Source organism: Amblyomma maculatum, chromosome 4, assembly GCF_055883805.1.
Source record: "Amblyomma maculatum isolate TAMU_Amacu chromosome 4, ASM5588380v1, whole genome shotgun sequence".
Classification (NCBI taxonomy): domain Eukaryota; kingdom Metazoa; phylum Arthropoda; class Arachnida; order Ixodida; family Ixodidae; genus Amblyomma; species Amblyomma maculatum.
The window spans coordinates 10,090,065-10,111,213 of NC_139347.1; the positions used below are offsets into that span (position 1 = coordinate 10,090,065).

Genomic DNA, 21,149 nt, shown 5'->3' on the forward strand with positions numbered 1-21,149 from the left:
AGCGATCTCAGCCACGAGCGGCAGCGACAGAGCAAAAAATTTCCAAATTGTTGGAACTGCGTCCCTCTCGCCGCTCGAGCCACCGCGGCAGCTCGGAACAAGGTTTCTGTGTCGCCGCGGCAGAAATCGCGAGCGTTTTCGCTGCATGTCGAAGGCACGCGCCACTCCATTTCGGTCGTCTCATCCGCAGCTCATTTCTTGGCAGCGTGCCAAGACGCTGCGCAACGATAACGTCAAGGCGCGGGGCGGTGCGTTTATCTTTTGTTAGCTCCTGCGGTGGCGGGGAGCGAACTTGCCAGAGTGCCCGTGATGGCTTGGTTGCACAAGCCTGGTTCCATTTATCACGCCGCGCTTAGGGCGGGCGTCATGATCGCAGCTGACCACGTGCTTTCGTTGATTCATACGTGGAAGAATAAACGACTAACTGATGTTACCTGACACTGCCGCACCTTTGAAGGTTTGAAGCGACGCCGTATCATCCCGAAGTTTGGTCGGCTGCCGAATGTCACAACTGTCGCCAGTGTGGATGTGCCTGAAGCGACGAGCATGGCAGATACAATTCGACAGATTGTCCGCGAAGAGCTTCGGAGGCTTCACGATATTGGGGGTCATGGCAGACCCGTCTACAGTGGAATCTCTTTGGCAGACGATTGTCCACCTTTTGCCTGTTATGCTCCCTCTGATACATCTCCTTGGGACATCCGATGCTCTGCTGCTCATGGCCCGAACATTCAACCTGCCACCATCAATGCCTACAACAGCCAGCACGCTCGTCCTCCTCATCAACATCCAGACCATGAAGCGTTCGACCCAAGCCACAATGAGCCTTAGTCATCACGTGAATGTGAGCTGCCGGTGTGCTATATCTGTGGAATGATGGGCCACGTTTAGCGTTTTTGCTGCAACCGCCGTCCATACCAGCAGTATCGCCGACAGTGGGTAAACTCCCATACAAGGTTTCCCGCTGACAATGTTGATCCATATAGAAGAACACCTGGCGGTAATGAGTACAGAGCAATACCTAGCCGACAAGAGCACAGAATGGTGCTGAAACAAAATGAATCACCGGCCTCTGACCGCAGCCTGACACCACCATCTCGGCGCTTACGACTCTCACCTTCTCCCCGACGATGGTCGCCACCTTCGGGAAACTACCGTATATTGCCGATTATAATTCGACTCCGATTATAAGTCGACCCCCCAACTCTCGACCCCCTTTGGGCAAAAAAAAGTTATACTCCGAATTTAGGTCGATGCTACCGCACTGTGCGGTCCTAGCTCGCCCAAAAGGTATTTCAGAAAGCTGAGTCATAAAGAAACATTTATTCATTCACGAGACATCTGTCATCGCTTGTGAGAACACAGTCGTGATCATCTTATGAGCCACTGCTGCCGCTGGTCGTCGGAAGCAGTGCCGAGATGCTGCACGTGAAGAACACCGCAAAAACCATGTCTGTTGGTAGTCCATACCAGGCATCATTGACCCATTGAGCCACTTCGCCCAAAGAAGCTCGCTTCAGCCGCCCTGTTGGTGTCTTTGGGTTTTCTTGCTGGAGCCACTCGTAGAATGCACCGATGTGGTCTTTGAATGGTTTGTTCACCGCCACATCCAGTGGCTGAAGAATAAGTGTCAATCCGCCCGGAATAATGACCAGGTCGCATCCCGCGTCCGCTACCGCTTTTTTTACATGGTCGGTTATGTGGCCGCGGAAAGTTCAGGATGAGCATGCTGCGGGGCTTCAGCAGTGCCCCCAGACGCCTGCACCACAGAAGACGAAACCATTCAAGGACCATTTCATCATTAAAAAATCCCTTCTCATTCACCCGCATGATGACTTTTGGCGGGAACTTTTCCTTCGTCGGGATCGTTTTCCTCTTGAACAGAAGGAATGGTGGTAACTTGTGCCCCTCTGCCGTACAGCATAACATGACAGTGAAACGGTTGTGCATGTTGCCCATTGTCAGCAGGCGGACCTGGCGCTCCCCATTTGCGGACATGGTCCTATTGCTAGGCATATCAAACCAGACTGGAGTCTGGTCACCATTGCATATTTGACCAAGCAGGAATGAATGTGTTGCCCGCAGGTCACTCACGTAGCGCAGAAAGGCGCTCCGTTTTTCTTCGTAGGCTTCGGGCAACCGTTGGCATACAGTCGTTCGTCGCCTTAGGCTTAGGCCGTTTCTCTTCATGAAATTCGTCACCCATTTCTTAACACTTACACCATTTCTTAACTCGGTACGCGGGATGCACACCTCCTCCGCGACAGGGCGTGCCTTTGTTTCAATGTCATTGTAGCAAACACCCAGGCTCATGCTTCTCTGGTCGTGAACCCAATCTCGAACCGCCTCCTCCGGACTTCGGCCCGCGAAAGGAATGGCATGTAGCAGCACACGCAAAAGGCTTACTTCTTTGTTTTCTCCAGCCTCTCACGCACTTTTCTGAGATGTCGAACTTCCGCCCTGCTTCGACATCGTTTTCCGACTCGGCGTAGAGTATGACTTGCCGCTTGAAAGCAGCGCTGTACTGTTGCCGAGGTTGCGACGGCATCTTGCAAGGCGTCTGTCGATTGACACAAACCACATGCACTGCTGTTAGCTGTCATGTCGGCTAGAGTCCAGGCGGTGCGACGAGAAGAAATGGCGAAATGCACACAACACGCAAAAATGCTTCTCGGCTCATGGTGATGATGATCTCAGACAAAATGGCACATACCCACGGCGGGGGAATGGCCAGGGTGCATTGTAGATTGTAAATATATATGTTCAAGGACTGAAGTATTCTGACTGGTCGCTTGTGGTCGTTTTGGATTGGGTTGGATTTGTAGCTGTCCCATTTGTATCAAACATTGCCAGCCCGCCCAGCTTTGGCCGTTTTTCCATGGAACACCCACGGTTTGTCGATAACAAGTTGTTATCGCATTAAAACAGACCTTTGGTGCAAACCTCGATTAAAATTTTTTTTTTTTTTTTATAAGCAGTTCCACTTTCGCATTGTATCTGACAACTTTTATGGAATTACGAGCGCACAGGGCATGATATTATCCGCGACTCGGTCGAAATTACTTTTGACCCCGCATATAAGCAGTCTTTAAGACTCCGCATATACGTCGACTCCGATTGTAAGTTGACCCCCCAACTTTTGGAAGCACATTTTAAACCAAACCAAACCAAAAAAAAAAAAAAAAAAGGTCGACTTGTACGCTGCAATATATGCTAGTCAGTACGACCGATAAAAGTGAGGTCGCAAATTTTTTGAGCTTACCTATGCCTCTACCCGTTTCAATGTTAAAGAACAGAATTTAAGTTTTTGTGGACGGTGTACGGGCTATGGCGTTGGTGGACACAGGTGCAACCATTTCTATTATAAGCCTCGCTTTTAAAAACTGCCTTGGTCGTAAAGTTATGTTTGGTTGGGATAGAGCGACGACACTGTGTGGTGTTCGTGGCGAATCACTTAACCCATTTGGAGTCAGTTCCGTGAACCTCGTAATCGCCGGCCGCATATTCCGAACCAAATTTGCAGTACTTGATCGATCAATGCATGACGTCATTCTTGGTCTCAATTTTCTGTAACAATGTGGGGCCACCCTCGACTTCCGCAATGGGAACATTTCTATGAATACTCACTTTGAATCTGCTTTGTGTGAAAATTCGCCAACCAATCCTGGCACGCTTTCGATTGTGGATGATGTAGTCATTCCTGCAATGTCAGCAGAGTTTATGCAAGTTGTTTGTTCAAGCTGTACCAGTGATGCCTTCGACGCTGTAGTTGAACCACTCACTCTCAACCGCGAGGAAAAATGTTCCGATTTCTCGTTGCATCATTTCAGTCAGGAATTGCCATTCTTTTTTGTGGACGACAACTGCTCTAATGAACCTGTTGTATTACCACGTGGCCTAAAGCTTGCCAACTTTGACGAAGACGCTGTTGAATCAGTGGCAGTACTCAGCACAGACAATTCCCAGCCTACCGCATGCTGAGAAGTAGATAAGACAAAATTTCTTACCATGATTAACAAATCTCTGCCAACAAGTGACCGTTACAGATTAGTGGAAGTTCTGTTGAAACATGCTGCGGCTTTCGATTTCTCTCGATACTCGCCACCACGGATTCCCATTTCCCGTGCTCAGCACAGAATCAATACTGGGACTGCTGATTCAATCCGTCAGAAGCCTTATCGTGTATCCCCATCAGAGCGTCAGACGATCGAAGAACAAATTCGTGATATGCTGCATAAGGGCATCATTCAAGAATCATCTAGTCCGTGGGCTGCCCCTGTGATATTAGTCAAAAAGAAAGATGGCACATGGCGATTTTGTCTCGATTATCGAAAGCTGAATGCTGTTACTAAGAAGGACGTGTATCCTCTGCCACGTATTGATGACACCATTGATTATTTGCATTCTGCCTCCTATTTTTCCTCTGCGATCAGGCTATTGGCAGATCCCCATGCACCCGGAAGACAAAGAAAAGACGGCATTCATTACCCCAGACGGACTATATGATTTTAATGTGATGCCGTGTGGATTATGCAACGCTCCAGCCACCTTCGAAAGATTCATGGATACAGTTTTACGCGGACTGAAGTGGAACATTGTATGTGCTATTTGGGGGATGTAGTAATATTCGGAATTACCTTTCGTGAACACAACAGTTATTAGAGGTTGTCTTGGAATGTATTGAGAAAGCTGGTCTGGTACTCAATTCCAAGAAATGTCGTTTTGGAAAACGCCAGACAGGGGTACTTGGACATCTTGTAGACAAGGATGGGGTCAGGCCTGATCCGAAAAAAATTGAAGCTGTCACTTGTTTTAAACCATCGAAATTTTTAAAGCAGCTCAGGAGTTTTTTGGGGCTTTGCTCCTACTTCTGACGTTTTGTTCCGAAGTTTGCTGATCTAGCACATCCACTTACTTGTCTTCGGCAAAAAGATGTGACTTTCAAGTGGACTACTGATTGTGACTCCGCCTTTCGTCAGTTAAAATTTATTTTGACATCAGGACCTGTACTACGCCACTTCTGCCCATCAGCTTCAACAGAACTTCACACTGACGCCAGTGCAGTCGAAGTTGGTGCAGTCCTCATACAGCGCCACAATGGCAATGAACATGTCATTGCATATGCACGCCGTTCTTTAAGCAAGGCTGAGCGCAATTACACAGTAACTGAACAGGAATGCTTAGCTGTTGTTTTCGGTGAGCAACAGTTTCGGTCATATCTTTATGGATGTGCATTTAAAATTGTGATGGACCATCATTCCTTATGTTGACTTGTAAACCTCCGTGACCCCAGTAGGACGCCTTGCGCGGTGGGCTTCGCGCCTTCAAGGAATTCAATTTTACTGCGTCTTTTAAGATGAGCTTGGATGAATATATAGCTGCTACCTCTCCAAGCTTCCCTGATGTTGGTGAATTCGAGATTGCACATCGGAACGACAGCGAGTTGGCGCCGCATTTTGATGCGGCAAGTTCCCCGAACCCTGCGACCTCATTCTGCATTCGTGATGGTCTACTATACAGAAAGAACTACTCGTCAGTAGGTACATGGTTTCTTCTGGTAGTTCCTACACGTCTTTGGTGTCAGGTTCTTCGGGTAATGCACGACAATCCCACGGCTGGACACTTGGGTTTTGCCAGGACATTACACAGGACTAAGGAACGTTTTTATTGGCCGAAGATGAGTCAAACTACTCAACATTATGTGGCCAGCTGCCTCCAGTGCCAGCATTTCAAACACCCAACCTGCTCTCCGCCGGGTCATCTCCAGCCTATAACGCCACCACGAACTCCATTCGAACAGGCGGGAATTGACCTTCTAGGACCATTTCCCCGTTCCACCAACGGGAACCGCTGGATCATGGTGTGCGTAGACTGCCTTACGCGGTACTGTGAAACTGCTGCCATACTGTCTGCCACTGCTTCTGATGTCTTGGCCTTCCTCCTACGGTCCATCATTCTTCGACATGGGCCTACTCGTGTGCTAATAAGTGACCGGGGGCGACAATTTACGGCAGAAGTTGCAGAAGAACTTCTTCGTCTCAGCTCATGTAATTTTCGCCATTCAACTCCTTACCACCCACAAACAAATGGCCTTATCGAATGCACCAATCGTACGCTTAGCAATATGCTCTCAATGTATGTCGTCTCCTGCCACAAAAACTTGGATGAAGTCCTTCCGTTTATAACATACGCATTTAACACTGCTAAGCACGAAACGACAGGCTACAGTCCTTTTTTTCTTCTTTACGCTCGACTTCCACGAAGTACTCTGGACCCATTTTTACCTTTCTCGCTCCCAGCTGAAACTTCATTAGCGCATAATCTCTCTTTGGCTGAAGGAGCTCGCCGACTCACTAGACTCCGCACTTTAGCCTCCCAAGAACGCTACAAGCAACGCTACGACAAGCGTCACCAAGATGTTAATTAGGCCTCTGGTGACTCGGTGTGGCTTTGGACGCCGTTGCATAAACGCGGCCTGTCCCAGAAACTGTTGCACCAGTATACTGGTTCTTTCGTTGTGCTGGAACGCATCAGCGCAGTCAACTTTGTAGTCTCTCGCCTGACCACCCATGGTCGTCGTTCTCGAAAGACTCAAATAGTTCACGTGGCCCGCATGAAGCATTGCTATCAGCGTGACTAACCTTGACTCGCCCAGCGGGCTTCGTCTGTGAAGGGGCAGTGTCACGCACGTCCCGCGGTGGTCCTGTATTGGAGGAAGATGAGGGTTTGCAGGAGAAGCTGAAGAGGAAGCTGGTTTGGTTCGCTCTGGGTGTGCTAACGACCAGCGCATCTAACACCCATCATGTAAATAAACCACGTAACAATATTTTGTAGCAGGCTTGCAGCAGCGTTCATGCACGGGTCTTTCTAGCGTGGTTCTCCTAGCATGCCATCATCGTTGCTACAATCTTGTTGGCCCTGAATTTTCCATGAAAAGCAATGAAGGATCCTCCTTCAGGAAGCGTTAACGACAACACCGCTGGAAGTTAGCGGAACATGTAACGTGAGCACGAGGACAACATAAAATATGCAACTTGGTGCGGCCTGTTGAAACCGACAGTATCATGACAATCATCCGCAACATACTCAAGATTCAGAATGAAAGCGATACCAGTGCTGACCATTCAATGGACGGCGGCCTGAAAAGGGTTCGACACGGGGCTTACAAAGATGTAGAACAGGTGCTCTACCAGTAGTTCTTGAACTCCCGTGCAGCGAACCTGCCGATTAGTGGCCCGATTTCAGCGGAGAAGGCGAAGCACTTCGCATACCTCCTTCGCAACACTGATTTTCAACCTGGTGATGGTTGGATTTAACGAGTCAAGGAGAGACATAGCATCGTCTACAAGGCAGTCGTGGGCAAGGCGGAGTCACTCGATGTCAACGCTAGGCAGAATTGCCTTGAGAAAACACTGCCCGGCATCCAAGAAGCATACCCGGTCCAGGACTTGTACAATGGGGACAAGACTGGGCTGTTTTTCCACATGCTACCATCAAAACGCACTCCATCAAAGGCGATCCCTGTAAGGGCGGCAAGGAAAGCAAGTTGCATGTGACCATTTTCTTGTGTGCGAGCATGAACAGCAGGGACAAGTGCCACGCCTTCCTCATAGGAAAATGTCGGAATCCCTGCTGTTTTCATGCTGCCGCGAGGATCCCGGTTCGCTATCGTCATAACAGGAAAACATGGATGATGTGCAAACTTTTCCGCGAGTGGCTGATTGAGTTTGATCAGCGGATTCGGCGCGAAGGCAGGAAGGTAGCATTGGTGCTCGACAATTGCACAGCACACCAAACATGTGAGAAGCTCTCGCATGTGGAATTTTTTTTCCTCCCACCTAACACCGCTGCAGGCTTGCAGCCTGTGGATGCAGGCGTGATTGCTTGCTTCAAGGCACTCTATCACCAACGTGTTTTGAGCAGGCTCGCGCTGAACTTTGATATTTCTGTCCGAGAACACCAACCGGCACCAGGCTTGCAGATCTCACTCCTGATGGCAGTGCAGTTCATTTTTGGAGCATGGGCAGAAGTAAGCTCTTCCACCATCATGAACTGCTTCAGGAATTTGGGCTTTGCTGTGGATGCTGGCGACGTGAAAGGTTGCGAAGCTCCTGTCGACACAGTGATGACCAAACTTTAGTCCACATTGAGCGGTAGTGACGGCGATGCGTCAGGACTTCAGGAATTTTTAAATGCCAACGATACAGTCGCAACAGATGAAGAGCTGACTGACGAGGCTATCGTCGCAGCAGTCACTGGCATAGAGGATAGTGAGAGTAGCGATGTCGACGAACCTGAACCTTTGCAGGTTGCGTCTCACCAGGAAGCTTTGAGAATGATCAACTCCCTGCAGGCCAAATTGCTAAACATTTCTAGATCTGAGCAACCTCTTCTGAACCTAGCCAGTGGCTTTTCAGCATTAATTGCAACAGTTCATTCAGTGTGGGCTTTTCGTGAAAAAAGAAGAAATTGTATAATAAAGAAAAATTTTCTCATGGGTATCGTTCTTCGTTTGTTTTAAGCATTTCTAAAATAAAAGTATTCTTTTTCTCTAGCATTATTGCAATTCGAAATTTGGTTTTAGCTGAAATGGTACATACTTAGGTGTAGAAAACCTGTTTACCAGTAAGGAGGCCCTTTGTGGCGTGTGCCCGTGTTTGTCAGGTGCACGAGAATATTTGATGCATTTCTGTCTCTCTGCTCTCTTTGTTGCTTTTTACTTTTTTTGTATTGTAAAAAAAAAAAAAAGAGTTGCCAGCACTGAACCACAAACCTACTTTGTTTGCCGTTAGAATCTCATTATCATTGCCAGCTTGGATGCTGACACTATATTTTCTCTAACGGTGTGCATTCTTTTCTACTGGTTTATGCTCACAGGAATGCAAAGTCACCCCACGTGTTTGAACTCAGAGCGAACAGAAAATTTCTTGAAATTGGGCAGAGTCTGAATAAAGTAGCGTTTTTTAATACGCCTGGTGTTGACAAGTCCAGAGCACCTTTAGCATCAGTTAAAGATTTCGAGTTTACTGTGTGATGTGATAAATTAATTGTTTTTTGTGTATATATATTGTGGTAACAAAAAGGGCCATTGCTTTATATAGTTGTGGTTGTGTTAAATTTTGGTAAGTGCAGTGTTATCCTTTATAGCTGAAGTCTCAGAACTGTGCACAGCTGTTAACGGGTGGCTGTTTGAAACACTGCTCATAGCCTACATCATTGTGGTGATCAACTTGTGAAAGTAGATTGGTCTCTTGTTTCCTTTTCAGTTTTACATGCCCACCAGTTCATGCAGACCGAATATGCGATGAGCATTGTGTCTACTCGTCTGGGCAACGACCCCAACACCTACTACATAGTTGGTACTGCAAATGTGCTGCCCGATGAGTCAGATCCCAAGCAGGGCCGGTTGATTGTCTTCCATTGGGTGGACGGTGAGTGGCATCTGTGTCTTGCTGTACCTTTTCAGCATCTGTCCCCCAAGGCTACCTTTTCTTTTGTGCGCCTGTCTTTGGTGGGGCACTGATTAACTTCATAATGCGGTTACATTGCCGGCCAACACTGGTTACGGTGACAATGCCAATTTCCTGATTAATTAATTGATTAACTTCATAATGCAGTTACATTAGAGGCCAACACTGGTTACGGTGACATTGCCAATTCCCTTATTAATTGACTGCTATCAAATAGTGCTCTATTTTACTTGTTTTTTTATCCGACATATTTGTGGTAGTCGAAACACTCTCATATTCCCCCAAGATACTGACTGAGCAGTGCGCTTCATTTCATGTTTATTTGTAGGTGTGCTTTTTTGCCTCACCTACAAATAGTGGCTTAGCTGGCCCACATTGACTGAAAGGGGTCATGACATAGCTATCCGACTAATTGCAATTTGGTATCCCAATAGATATTGTCACGTCTCGATAGAACGCCAAGGAGGACCCAAAGATAGGACGGGTTTAATAATCAACCTGGACGAGTCTTGCGCTCCAACTTCCTTCTCTTCCAGGCTCGCGCTTGTGGGGCCAGTCATCATCTTTGGCGACGTCTTCTATGCGGCATTTGCCCCCCTCCTCAGGAAGCATCGTCCCGATGAGCATAAAAGGGAGTAGGAGGTCAAGGTCAGTCCGAGTTGTATGGCTTCATGCGTACAACGTGGACGGCGTCGGCTTGTTGCTGGCGTCGCTTTGAGGTCGACACCTTGTCTGGCACCACCTCATAAGTGACGTCGGTTAAACGTCGCTGAACAACATATGGGCCGAAATATCACCGCAATAGTTTTTCGGAGAGTCCACGGCGGCGAATAGGCGTCCACACCCACACTTTGTCGCCAGGTTCGCACATGACATGTCGGCGTCTATGATTGTAGCGTCGTGCATCATGCTCTTGCTGATTCTTGATCCGCACAAGCACTAGTTGGCGAGCTTCCTCTGCACACTGAGCGATTTCCTTGGCGTCCTGATCGAGATCGTCGGTGTCGGCATTCGGGAGCAACATTGCATCCAGCATAGTTGTTACTGGTCGCCCGTGAAGGAGGCTGAATGATGTCATACGAGTGGTGTCTTGGCGTGCTGTATTATAGGTGAACGTGACGTAAGGAAGAATTTCGTCCCAATTCTTGTGGTTCACGTCAATGTACATGCAAATCATGTCTGCGATGGTTTTATTGAGGCGTTCCGTCAACCCATTGGTTTGGGGGTGATAGGCTGTAGTTTTACGGTGACTGGTACCACTGAGGCGGAGAACGGTCTCCAAAAGTTCGGCCGTAAATGCAGTTCCTCGGTCAGTTATAATGAGCGCCGGAGCGCCATGCCTCAGGACAATGTTCTCCACGAAGAACCGAGCTGCTTCGGCAGCGGTACCCCTTGGCAGAGCCTTGGTCTCCGCGTAGCGAGTTAGATAATCGGTGGTGACAATTATCCATTTATTCCCGGCTGTGGACGTCGGAAATGGTCCCAGGAGGTCCATGCCGATTTGCTTAAAAGGTGTTGTTGGCACTTGAAGAGGGTGGAGTAGGCCAGCTGGTTTTACAGGGGGTGATTTACGGCGCTGGCAGTCTATGCATCTACGTACATAGCGTTTCACTGTCGCCGGCAGTTTTGGCCAGTAGTATCCATGCTGGACTCTAGCCAACGTGCGGGTGTAGCCTAGGTGACCGGCGGTTGGCTCGTCGTGGCACGCTTGCAAAACTTCACTGCGGAGAGCAGATGGGACGACGAGGAGATGACTGTTTCCCCCAGGGCGGAAGTTCTTCAAGTAAAGTACGTTGTTGCGAATAAAGAATGAAGAGATTACTCGGGTGAAAATCGTAGGCACAACAGTAGTTCGTTTTTCCAAGAAATCAATAAGAGGGAGCAATTCCTGGTCTTCTCGCTGCTGTTGGGAAAGCGTTGCGTCATCTATGACACCTAAAAACGCAGTGTCTTCATCGGTCATAGTTATGGGAGTTATTCTCGCAAGAATGCGCCACGGGGGGGCTAGACGCTAGGTCGCCTTCTAGCCCTGACGTGCCAGCCCTAGCAGACAGAGCTGTGACCCCCAACCCGCGGTGCGAGAAATCGCTGCGGCGGGTTCGGGCCAGAGGGGAAAAACACGAGTAATGTACTCGAACAGAGTTTATTGTGCTCGAGTACACGGCAAGGGAATAGCAATCAAGAACAACCACCGTATAGCAAGCGAACGCCGCGTACGGGGGTGAAATAAAAACCACCTAATAGGGAAGCGCGCCAGGGAGGTGAGAGGAAGAGTCTTCTCACCTGACACTGCTTCTCGCTCACATCCCGTTGCGGTAAGTGCCTACGGTCAATGGGCGATTCTCGGTGACGGCAGTGGTCTCCTCGGCGGAAATCATGAACCGCGCGCGTGCACGCCCATTCGCCGAAGAACCCCCGAGCGAGTTGCTACAGTCGCGCTCCTCGACACGGAACGGGAGAGGAGGTCTTCCGGTTACGCCGGCAGGAAAAAGGGAAGCCCGCAGCAGCGTCGCCGCAGGCCTGGGAGGCGGCGGGGGGTGGCCAGCATGCCCTCTCCTCTGCAAACCTCTCTGCCAGCGCGCGTAATCACGCGTGTTAATTACGCGCGGGCGTTATAATGGAGAAAGGGGATCGTGAATCCCCACATAGTAGAAGGTTCGACCAGCGCTCGCGAAAGGCAGTCAGTATCCGTGTGCTTTTTTCCAGATTTGTAAATAACTGCCATGTCGAATTCTTGTAATCGAAGGCTCCAACGCGCAAGTCTCCCTGAAGGGTCCTTTAGATTCGTCAGCCAACAGAGCGAGTGATGGTCACTAACGACTTGAAAGGGGCGAGCGTACAAATAAGGGCGGAACTTCATAACCGCCCATACCACTGCAAGGCATTCTTTTTCGGTTGTCGAGTAGTTCGCTTCTGTTTTAGATAGGGTCCTGCTGGCGTAAGCAATTACTTTTTCCACACCATCCTGGCGCTGCACCAGCACAGCACCTAAGCCCACGTTGCTGGCATCCGTATTAAGCAGTGTAGGGGCGTCGTTATCAAAGTGCGCCAGGACAGGTGGTGTCTGTAAACGTCTCCGCAGCTCATTAAAAGCTTGTTCCTGTTCTTCACCCCAGTGAAAGACAGCGTTGTCACGCGTCAGCGAAGTTAAGGGCCAGGCAGTTCGTGAGAAACCAGCAATAAACCGGCGGTAATAGGCGCAAAGACCCAGGAAACACCGCAATGTCTTTTTGTCCGTAGGTGTCGGGAACTTGGCGACTGCGGAGAGCTTCTCAGGATCAGGCCGGACACCTTCTTGGCTAACGACGTGACCTAAGAACTTCAGCTCCTCGTGCCCAAAGTGGCACTTCTCGGGTTTTAGTGTGAGGCCCGCAGATCTTATGGCCTGAAATACAGCTAGCAAACAGCGTAGATGCTCTTCAAATGTGGCCGAAAACACAATCACGTCGTCAAGATACACCAGGCATGTTTGCCACTTAAGTCCCGAGAGCACAGTATCCATCAACCTCTGAAATGTTGCTGGTGCTGAGCATAAACCGAACGGAAGGACCTTAAACTCATACAATCCATACAATCCATACTCATACAAACTCGTACAAAATCATGCAATGCTGTCTTCTCCCGATCTCTCTCATCTACTTCTATCTGCCAATATCCACTTTTCAAGTCCATTGATGAGAAGTAACGTGCATTTCGTAGGCGATCAAGGGAATCGTCGATGCGAGGAAGAGAGTACACGTCTTTTTTAGTTACTTGGTTGAGCTTGCGGTAATCTATGCAAAATCGTAAGCTGCCGTCCTTCTTTTTAACAAGTACCACGGGGGAAGCCCAAGGGCTCTGTGACGGCTGGATAACGTCGTCTCTATGCGTTTCGGCCACCTGGCGCTGAATGGCTTCACTTTCTTTCGGAGCTACACGGTAAGGATTTTGTCGAATCGGGCGAATCGAGTCATTCGTGATGATTCGATGTTTTGTCAAAGGCGTTTGGCCGATCCGCGATTCGGAAGCAAAGCAGTCTCGAAATTGATCTATAAGATCCAAAAGACGGTCCCGTTCTGAAGAAGACAAACTTGGACTCACATCGACGATGGTTACGGGCGACTTGCACATTGATCCTTCCTGTTGCAGTGCGAAGCAGTGCTGCGCATTTGGGAGGCTGTTGAAAAAGGCCACAGTTGTGCCTTTCGGAATTTGCTGACGCTCGTCGCTGAAGTTTGTCAGCAGCACTTCGGTCTGTCCATTGGTCAAGTTGACTAGCCCTCGAGCTATAGAAACACCTCGACTTAGTACCAGGGCAACTGCCCTTTTGGCGATACCATCGCCGGTATGCGCCATGTCGCACTTCACTTCAACAAGAGAGTATGATCGCGGAGGTAATGTCACTGTCTCATTGGTGACGCATAAGGGCATCAATGGTACTTCCGCATAACCAAGGTCTTCATAATTGTTGGTGAAGGCAACGACGCTGTCACGAATGCTGATTACAGCCCCATGAAGACTCAAAGTCCATGCCCAAGATGAGATCTTTGCAACAGTCAGGGAGAATAACGAGCTGCCAACAAACACCGCGTTTCCTATCCCTATCCGAGCAGTGCACTTCCCTGTCGGTGCCAGTAGCAGGCCCCCAGCACTTCTTATTACTGGCCCAGTCCATTCGGTTTTTACTTTGCGCACCGTGTCAGCCAGTTTCTGGCTAATAATGCGGCAATATGCGGCGGTTCTATGCGGCGATATTTATGAGCCTTATTATTTTATTTACAAAATATGATGTCCTGGATGCGTTCCTTGTTCCAAAATAAGCGACTGAAATTCAGACCATGAAGATGCTCCCACTGACAATGACCATCAAGTTGAAATGCCTCTGGTGATATCATGAACCAGCACTGGCTGCCAGGTCATCTGCAATGTTGGCTCCAATAAGTTCTCAATACACCGTGCAAGCCATGCTCGCACTTTCACACGTAATTGTGTCCCTGCTTACGAGTCATGACCCATCATGGCTCTTAATGATTTACAGAGTAGATTCATAAAAACAGCGTGCAGACTGTAGGGAAGCACAATCTAGTTCTTGCCCCACATCCATCTTCGACATGATCGTCAGCTACAGCAAAACAGCACAGGCGACACAGGGAAGACCACAGTGATGAAAACACATTGACATTGTCTTGGGGAACCGTCTCTCATCAGAGTAGATTGCATGTTACCACCTGCTGACAACCCCTAAACATTTCGCAAGGTGGTTTGGCTTAGTTTGCAGGGCTTAACGTCCCAAAGCAACTCAAGCTAAAAAATGTAGGCATGAATATCATTATTCTTATATGTTTCTCATACCTGTAACCATGCACAATTACTCGGTCGTACAAATGGTATGTTTGCTAACCCTAATCGATTCACACCTAGGTCGTTGCAAGTGCACCTGCTCACATGTGTTTCTCACATATCCTTAATTTTATGACAGCAATGCCAGCAAGGTGCTATGCTTGGAAATGCAAGGACAAGCTAAAGTGTGCTTGTCTTGGTTTCAATCCATCTTCAGTTGCAGTGCATGACACCTTAGCAACGATTGAGGTTGTCTCGCTCAGCAGACTTAGCGGCCTCTTTTGTGCCTATAGACCAACATTGATCTATGACGTGAGCAAGATGCGGTGGTACTGTTGTCGCCAGGCTGGGCCGACTGGGTGAAAAGAAGGCCAGCATGCATAGGAATACATGCAACCAAATTATTTCAAAGCAGTTTTTTGAGTTCACAGTGTGCCTATATTGTCATCGTTTAGTGCAGAATAACTATGAACATTGTAGAATCCATTGTGAAACTATGAAACCTTATTACAGAGGCTGAGTATGTTTAAAACACTGCGAAATGTGTGGGGATACATTTCGGGAGCTCATAGAAACTCATGCAAGGAAAACATACGAAAATAATTTTCAGGCTTCGAAAGCACCGGTAAACACAGCAGATGCTTAAACGTTAGCGTATGTTTTGAAGAAACTGCATGACAGAGCTTGCCACATCATCTTGAAGCCAATCAATTTTTAAGTGCCTCGATAAATGTATACTGTAAAGCCCAACATACCCCTGAAAAACTAGCTATCTGCTGGGTGCTTCTCGCAATCACAACAGCTTCTCGTGTTGTTCGACATGCTGCCGCGCAGGATACATTCCCGCTTAAATACTGCTGCTCAAATGATACAAACTTACAACACAATACTACAAAAGAACTGCATGCAGCAGCAGACGGCCAAAATGCTCTGCGTGCTCACACAAGTCGCATTCGCGGATGTCAGCATCTGCGCCGTTATCGGTTACAGTGAGCAGTTCTTTTTCGTTCTTTCGTCACGGTGATTTGAAAATTGCTTTTTGAATATAGTTTTCCCTAGGCTGCACACGTTGAATGAACGTTATGAGTAAGAATATTCAATGCACATGGCAGCATATCAGGCTACAAGAGAAGCTTGCACAATTCATTGAAACACACAGCTGATTGCCAGCCTGTTGGCGGTATGTACAGCTTCACAACACGTTTTTAGTGGTGTTTTAAAAATAAATTGGTGTTTTAAAAATAAATTGCCTTCTTAAATGACATAGCATGCTTTGTCGCACATTTCTTTAAAACTCGTGCTAATGTTTAACGACTGGACATGTGTGCTGGTGCTGTGCTAAGCGAGAACAGTACCTAAGTTGTGTTTACATGCGCTTTTATGAGTCGCTCTCCCAACTCGAACCTCAATACTTTTCGTGGTTTTTGAAAAATACTATGCCTTTGAAATAGCGTTTTATGCTTTCAAAATTTGTTCTAGGACGTTCATGGTTGCTCTGTACCAAAAAACGACATCAAAGGTGCCCCGTGAAATTAGAAAACTGCTTTGAAAACTTTCTCTTCCTTGTATTCCTATGGGCAATGAGCCTACTTTTCCTCCCCAGTCTTCTGCGGTGGCGCAAGCGTGCCCTGTGTTTGTAAGCACGGTGTTGATCTATACAGAGTGACTAATGCTGGTTTAACTTTGTCACAACACAATCGTGTCAGTCGAGAATGCAGCCCATTGCCTCATCCTTCTCGGGGCGTATTAGTGGAGATGATCACGTGATGTGCCACGTACCCTGAGAGCATTGTCACTCAATTCTTGAAGGGCATTTCTCTCAAAGCACATGGATGATGTAAATATCTGATCAACTACATTACATATGTGACAAGGATTTGCTCATTTATGACTGTTTCAGGGTGCCCCCATGATCATTTGATTTCCCAAGGATCACTAAGTTCACATACTGTACTGTAGGCAAGCAGAAGGAAGAAGAAAGACAATGGCTGTTACTTCGATGAACAAAGAAAGCTTTAAAATGCTCACCATTTACAGCATGCCAGCCTTGTACACCGCAAAAGTGAAGCAAACAACATGGTGTATGGGAGAGTCTGTTTGTCATCAGCAACCTAGCAAGCCACTTGCCAGGCCAGCAGGCTGCACAGAAAAAAAAAAACAAATTTGTTATGCACCGTATTTACTCGAATTTAACGCGAGGGGTGACCTTGCATATTGCCCAATGAGAAAAAATAAAACCATGAATGTAACGCGAGATAAGCTTTTGAAAAAGTAGCTTTTAATAGGCATTATGGCCTTTGCAGTCTCATCAAAAACGCTCATTCATCGGCATCATCGGAAGCAGAGTTCTTGTAAACAGAATCATCATTTTCGCTCTCATCCTCCCAGACAATGTCGTCAGAAGCCTTCGCGGTCAGGCTCACATTTAAAAATCACATCCCGTTTCGTCCGTCACCCAAGTGTGGTATCCGACCTAACTAGGAGGCTTCATATAGATTATGTCATCAACAACACTAACAAAACGCTAGGTTATCTGCGACATAATTTTTCCTGCACCCTGTCTACTTTGAAAGCAGTCCTTTATAAAACTTTAATACTTCCAAAATTAGAATACTCAGCAGCATTCTGGGATCCTAGCCATAACTACTTAATTACTGCGCTTGAACGCGTTCAGAATAACTCTGCTCATTTCATTTTTTCTAACTGTAACCGTGGAGCAAGCATCACAGAAATGAAAACTATTTTGAGTCTTCCATCATTGGCTTCACGACGAAAAGTTTGCCGGCTAACCCTATTCCACAAATTATATTATCATTCCGTCTTACACAGCAATTTTTTTTATTGGAGGCTTCATATAGATTATGTCATCAACAACACTAACAAAACGCTAGGTTATCTGCGACATAATTCTTCCTGCACCCTGTCTACTTTGAAAGCAGTCCTTTATAAAACTTTAATACTTCCAAAATTAGAATACTCAGCAGCATTCTGGGATCCTAGCCATGACTACTTAATTACTGCGCTTGAACGCGTTCAGAATAACTCTGCTCATTTCATTTTTTCTAACTGTAACCGTGGAGCAAGCATCACAGAAATGAAAACTATTTTGAGTCTTCCATCATTGGCTTCACGACGAAAAGTTTGCCGGCTAACCCTATTCCACAAATTATATTATCATTCCGTCTTACACAGCAATTTTTTTCAGAGACCCTATTACATATCACATCGCATTGATCATCCTTGCAAAGCAGCCATCCCCTTATGTAAAACAGATGCTTTCTTACGCTCATTTGTTCCCCATACTTCCGAAGAATGGAACAATCTTTCTAATGAAATTACATCTATTACTGATACAAACAACTTTCGCAAAGCTTTAACTTGGATTGTATAAGCACTACTAGTTTTGTTTTTACTAATACAATTATTGCCGATTTCATAGCTAATATTGTATATATAGGATCTATTTATTAGTACCTCAAAGGCCCACGAGAGTTATTACATGAGGGGTGGGCTAACGTCAAGTTATTATATTTTCAATTAATGATTTGAAGCGCGTATTGTCTAGATGAGTCACAGCTTCGGCAGGCAAACAGTTCCACTCTTTTGCGGTTAGAACAAAAAATGACTTCAGATGAGAGGACGTAGATGCACGAGAGGGTTGGACGGCTTGTTGATGGTTGATCCGGGCTGAGTGGCGATGCGCAGGGGTGATAACGGTATTGCGCAGAGGTGAGTGATAGAATTTGTGGAAAAGGCAGAGCCTGGTGGTTTTACGGCGAGATTATAGGCTTACAAGGTTAGCTTTACCTTTTAATGCTGAAACACTTGTGTGATATGAATAGTCTGGAAAGGCAAATCTTACCGCTCTGTTTTGGACGGATTCGAGTGTTTTTGTAAGGTTAGTTTGGTGTGGGTCCCAGATCTGTACCTGCTTTTTACATTGTTTTCTCTGTATTTCTTTTTGCCTACTCCCCTCTGAAATGCCTGCACGGCCCTGATGGTAAGGACAAATAAATAAATGAATAAATAAATAAATATAGTTTACGTCTAGCCGTCGAGCTGCTGCAGAATTTCCGATTTCTTCTGCTATCATAATAGCTTTTCTTTCGAAGCGAGCGTCGTATTGTGCACGGAGCGTTACTATCGTGCGAAATGGGATAAGAACACAAGTAGCCACACTAATCCACTGTGAAAGATGCGACAAGCGCGTGATAAAGGTGACATGATTCTGAGCCTACATGTATGCTACATACAGAAAGCGCAGCATTTTGACTTGGCATGGATTGGGATGGCAATAGCGATGGCGATGAAGCCGTACCCTTTTCAACGTGTGATCACACAAAGGGATCTGACGAAAAAAGGAACATGGAAAAAAAAAAGAAAAATAAAAGAATTTTGCTCCCTGGCACCATGTTGCTAACATAACATCGTAAAACTGCGGGAACCAAAATCGAGTGATGACGAATCCAATATGACTGCACCGCCGTGCTGCTTTAGGCTAACCAATGTCGCAGTATTCGATTGTAACGCGAGGGTAGACTTTGAGAGCCAGAAAATTATCACAAAAACTCTCGCTATGTTCCAATGAATATGGTATGTTATGTGTATTAAGTATGTGCAACACCACTGGAACTGAAGCTTTGAAGTTTAGTAGTTTGCCACATCAGAAATGAGATGCAGTACTCAGTTAATGTTTGAAAATTAGTGTCATGACCCCATAATGTCATCTTGCAATAAGTTGCACTGCCTGCTGTCATGTGTGTCTGTCAAAGACTGCTCTCTTTGGCTCTGGCAGGCAAGCTGGAGCAGGTCGCGGAGCAGGAGATCAAGGGAGCACCCTACTCCCTGCTGGAGTTCAACGGCAAGCTTCTGGCTTCTATCAACAGCACAGTGCGCCTGTTTGAGTGGAATGCAGAGCGGGAGCTTCGGAATGAGTGCAGCCATTTCAACAACATCTTGGCACTTTACCTGCGGGCTAAGGGTGACTTTGTGCTAGTCGGAGACCTTATGCGGTCCATGTCCCTGCTGGCGTACAAGCCCCTGGAGGGAAGCTTCGAAGAGGTGAGACTGCTCTGCAGTTTCATTCTGCATCTCGCTGTGACAGCCACCTCACACATCCTTTCACAAGTACTTTCACAAGTACCCTTGCAGTGTTGTTAGAGCTATAGGGGAACGCACCTGAAGTTTGCTCCCACCACACCAGCTCTGGCGGCCTTTTTTAACTATACTGGTCGGGAATGTCGCCGGGAGAGCGCATTGATATTTCCCTGCACATCGCAGGATAGAACCCATGTCCTCGCTACTATATAACCCAACACTCCCACCTTTTCGCCTCCAAACGCCGATCTTTTCTCAATGCCCCCTTGAGGGTATTTTCACTGATGTACCTATATGCGCAATCAAGAATTATTGTCTTGTTCTGTCGGATTTGCCTACACAAGCTTATAAGTGCAAACATGAATGTTAGATCCTTTAGATAACACTCGGTCTATGCACCACCTGCATTGTATTTATTTTTTAAATAAATGTGTTTTGTTTTGGAGAAAAGAAAAAAAAAAACACATCTCGACTGGTACGTGCGCTGCTCGCGTCGTTGGCACCCTCTTCGTTGTGTGCATGCACCTCTCAGGTGCACAAAAGAGATGTTGCTGGTCGCTGTGAATCTGGTTGGCATTCCACGGCGTTCAGAGAGGGAAGAAAGTTATTGTGTCCAGGGGTGTAGAATGGCTCCTCTTGGTTCTTTTTATTAAAAGCGCACGACAGCACCTTGCTTGTCACAGAATGCCAGCCACTGCTTCTTGTTCGCTATTGCTTTGGAGAGCATAGTCATGAACGCTAAAAAAAGGTGATTGCGATGAAACTTTTTTGTTGCACAATTTACAAGTACAGGGAAAGAGGACATGCGCCCACAATTTTTTGCTATGAACGCCCTCCAACTAGACCAGAATTCTATCGAATTGAAAAAGTATGGCATTATTTATTGCTGAAACATTTACTTACCAAACTTTCGCACGGAATCTTAACATTTAGTTATGCGTTTCTCCATTATCGTTATTTACTGATCAGTGTTCATGTGGCCAAATGCAGTTTTGAAAAAGAATTGTGAAAAGTCAAAATGTTTGCCATCCACATATTCAGTTATGATCGATGGTTCTGCAGATAGGTTGTCTTGGGGGTATGCGTGCGCTATGATAGCATTAAATAAATAAGCAACCGCATATCTCAAGGGCACTTATTAACCAAGCTTATCACATTTTTCTTTCAACCATAAGTGAGCAATTGGTGGGCATATTCAGACGATGGTCTCGTTTTTCTCTTCAGCCTCGCATATTGCCTTCAGGACTCCTAATTGTGATAATA

General features: G+C 46.8%; 1 protein-coding gene across 1 annotated transcript in view; it reads left to right on the plus strand.

Moving 5' to 3' along the window:
• Positions 1 to 21,149, plus strand: part of pic (DNA damage-binding protein pic) — a 118,236-nt gene that overhangs the window by 66,983 nt on the left and 30,104 nt on the right. Inside the window, exons 16-17 of the mRNA XM_084600723.1 lie at positions 9,267 to 9,431; positions 19,585 to 19,850. Coding sequence (XP_084456849.1) covers positions 9,267 to 9,431; positions 19,585 to 19,850 — 431 coding nt within the window. The remainder of the gene's footprint in view (positions 1 to 9,266; positions 9,432 to 19,584; positions 19,851 to 21,149) is intronic.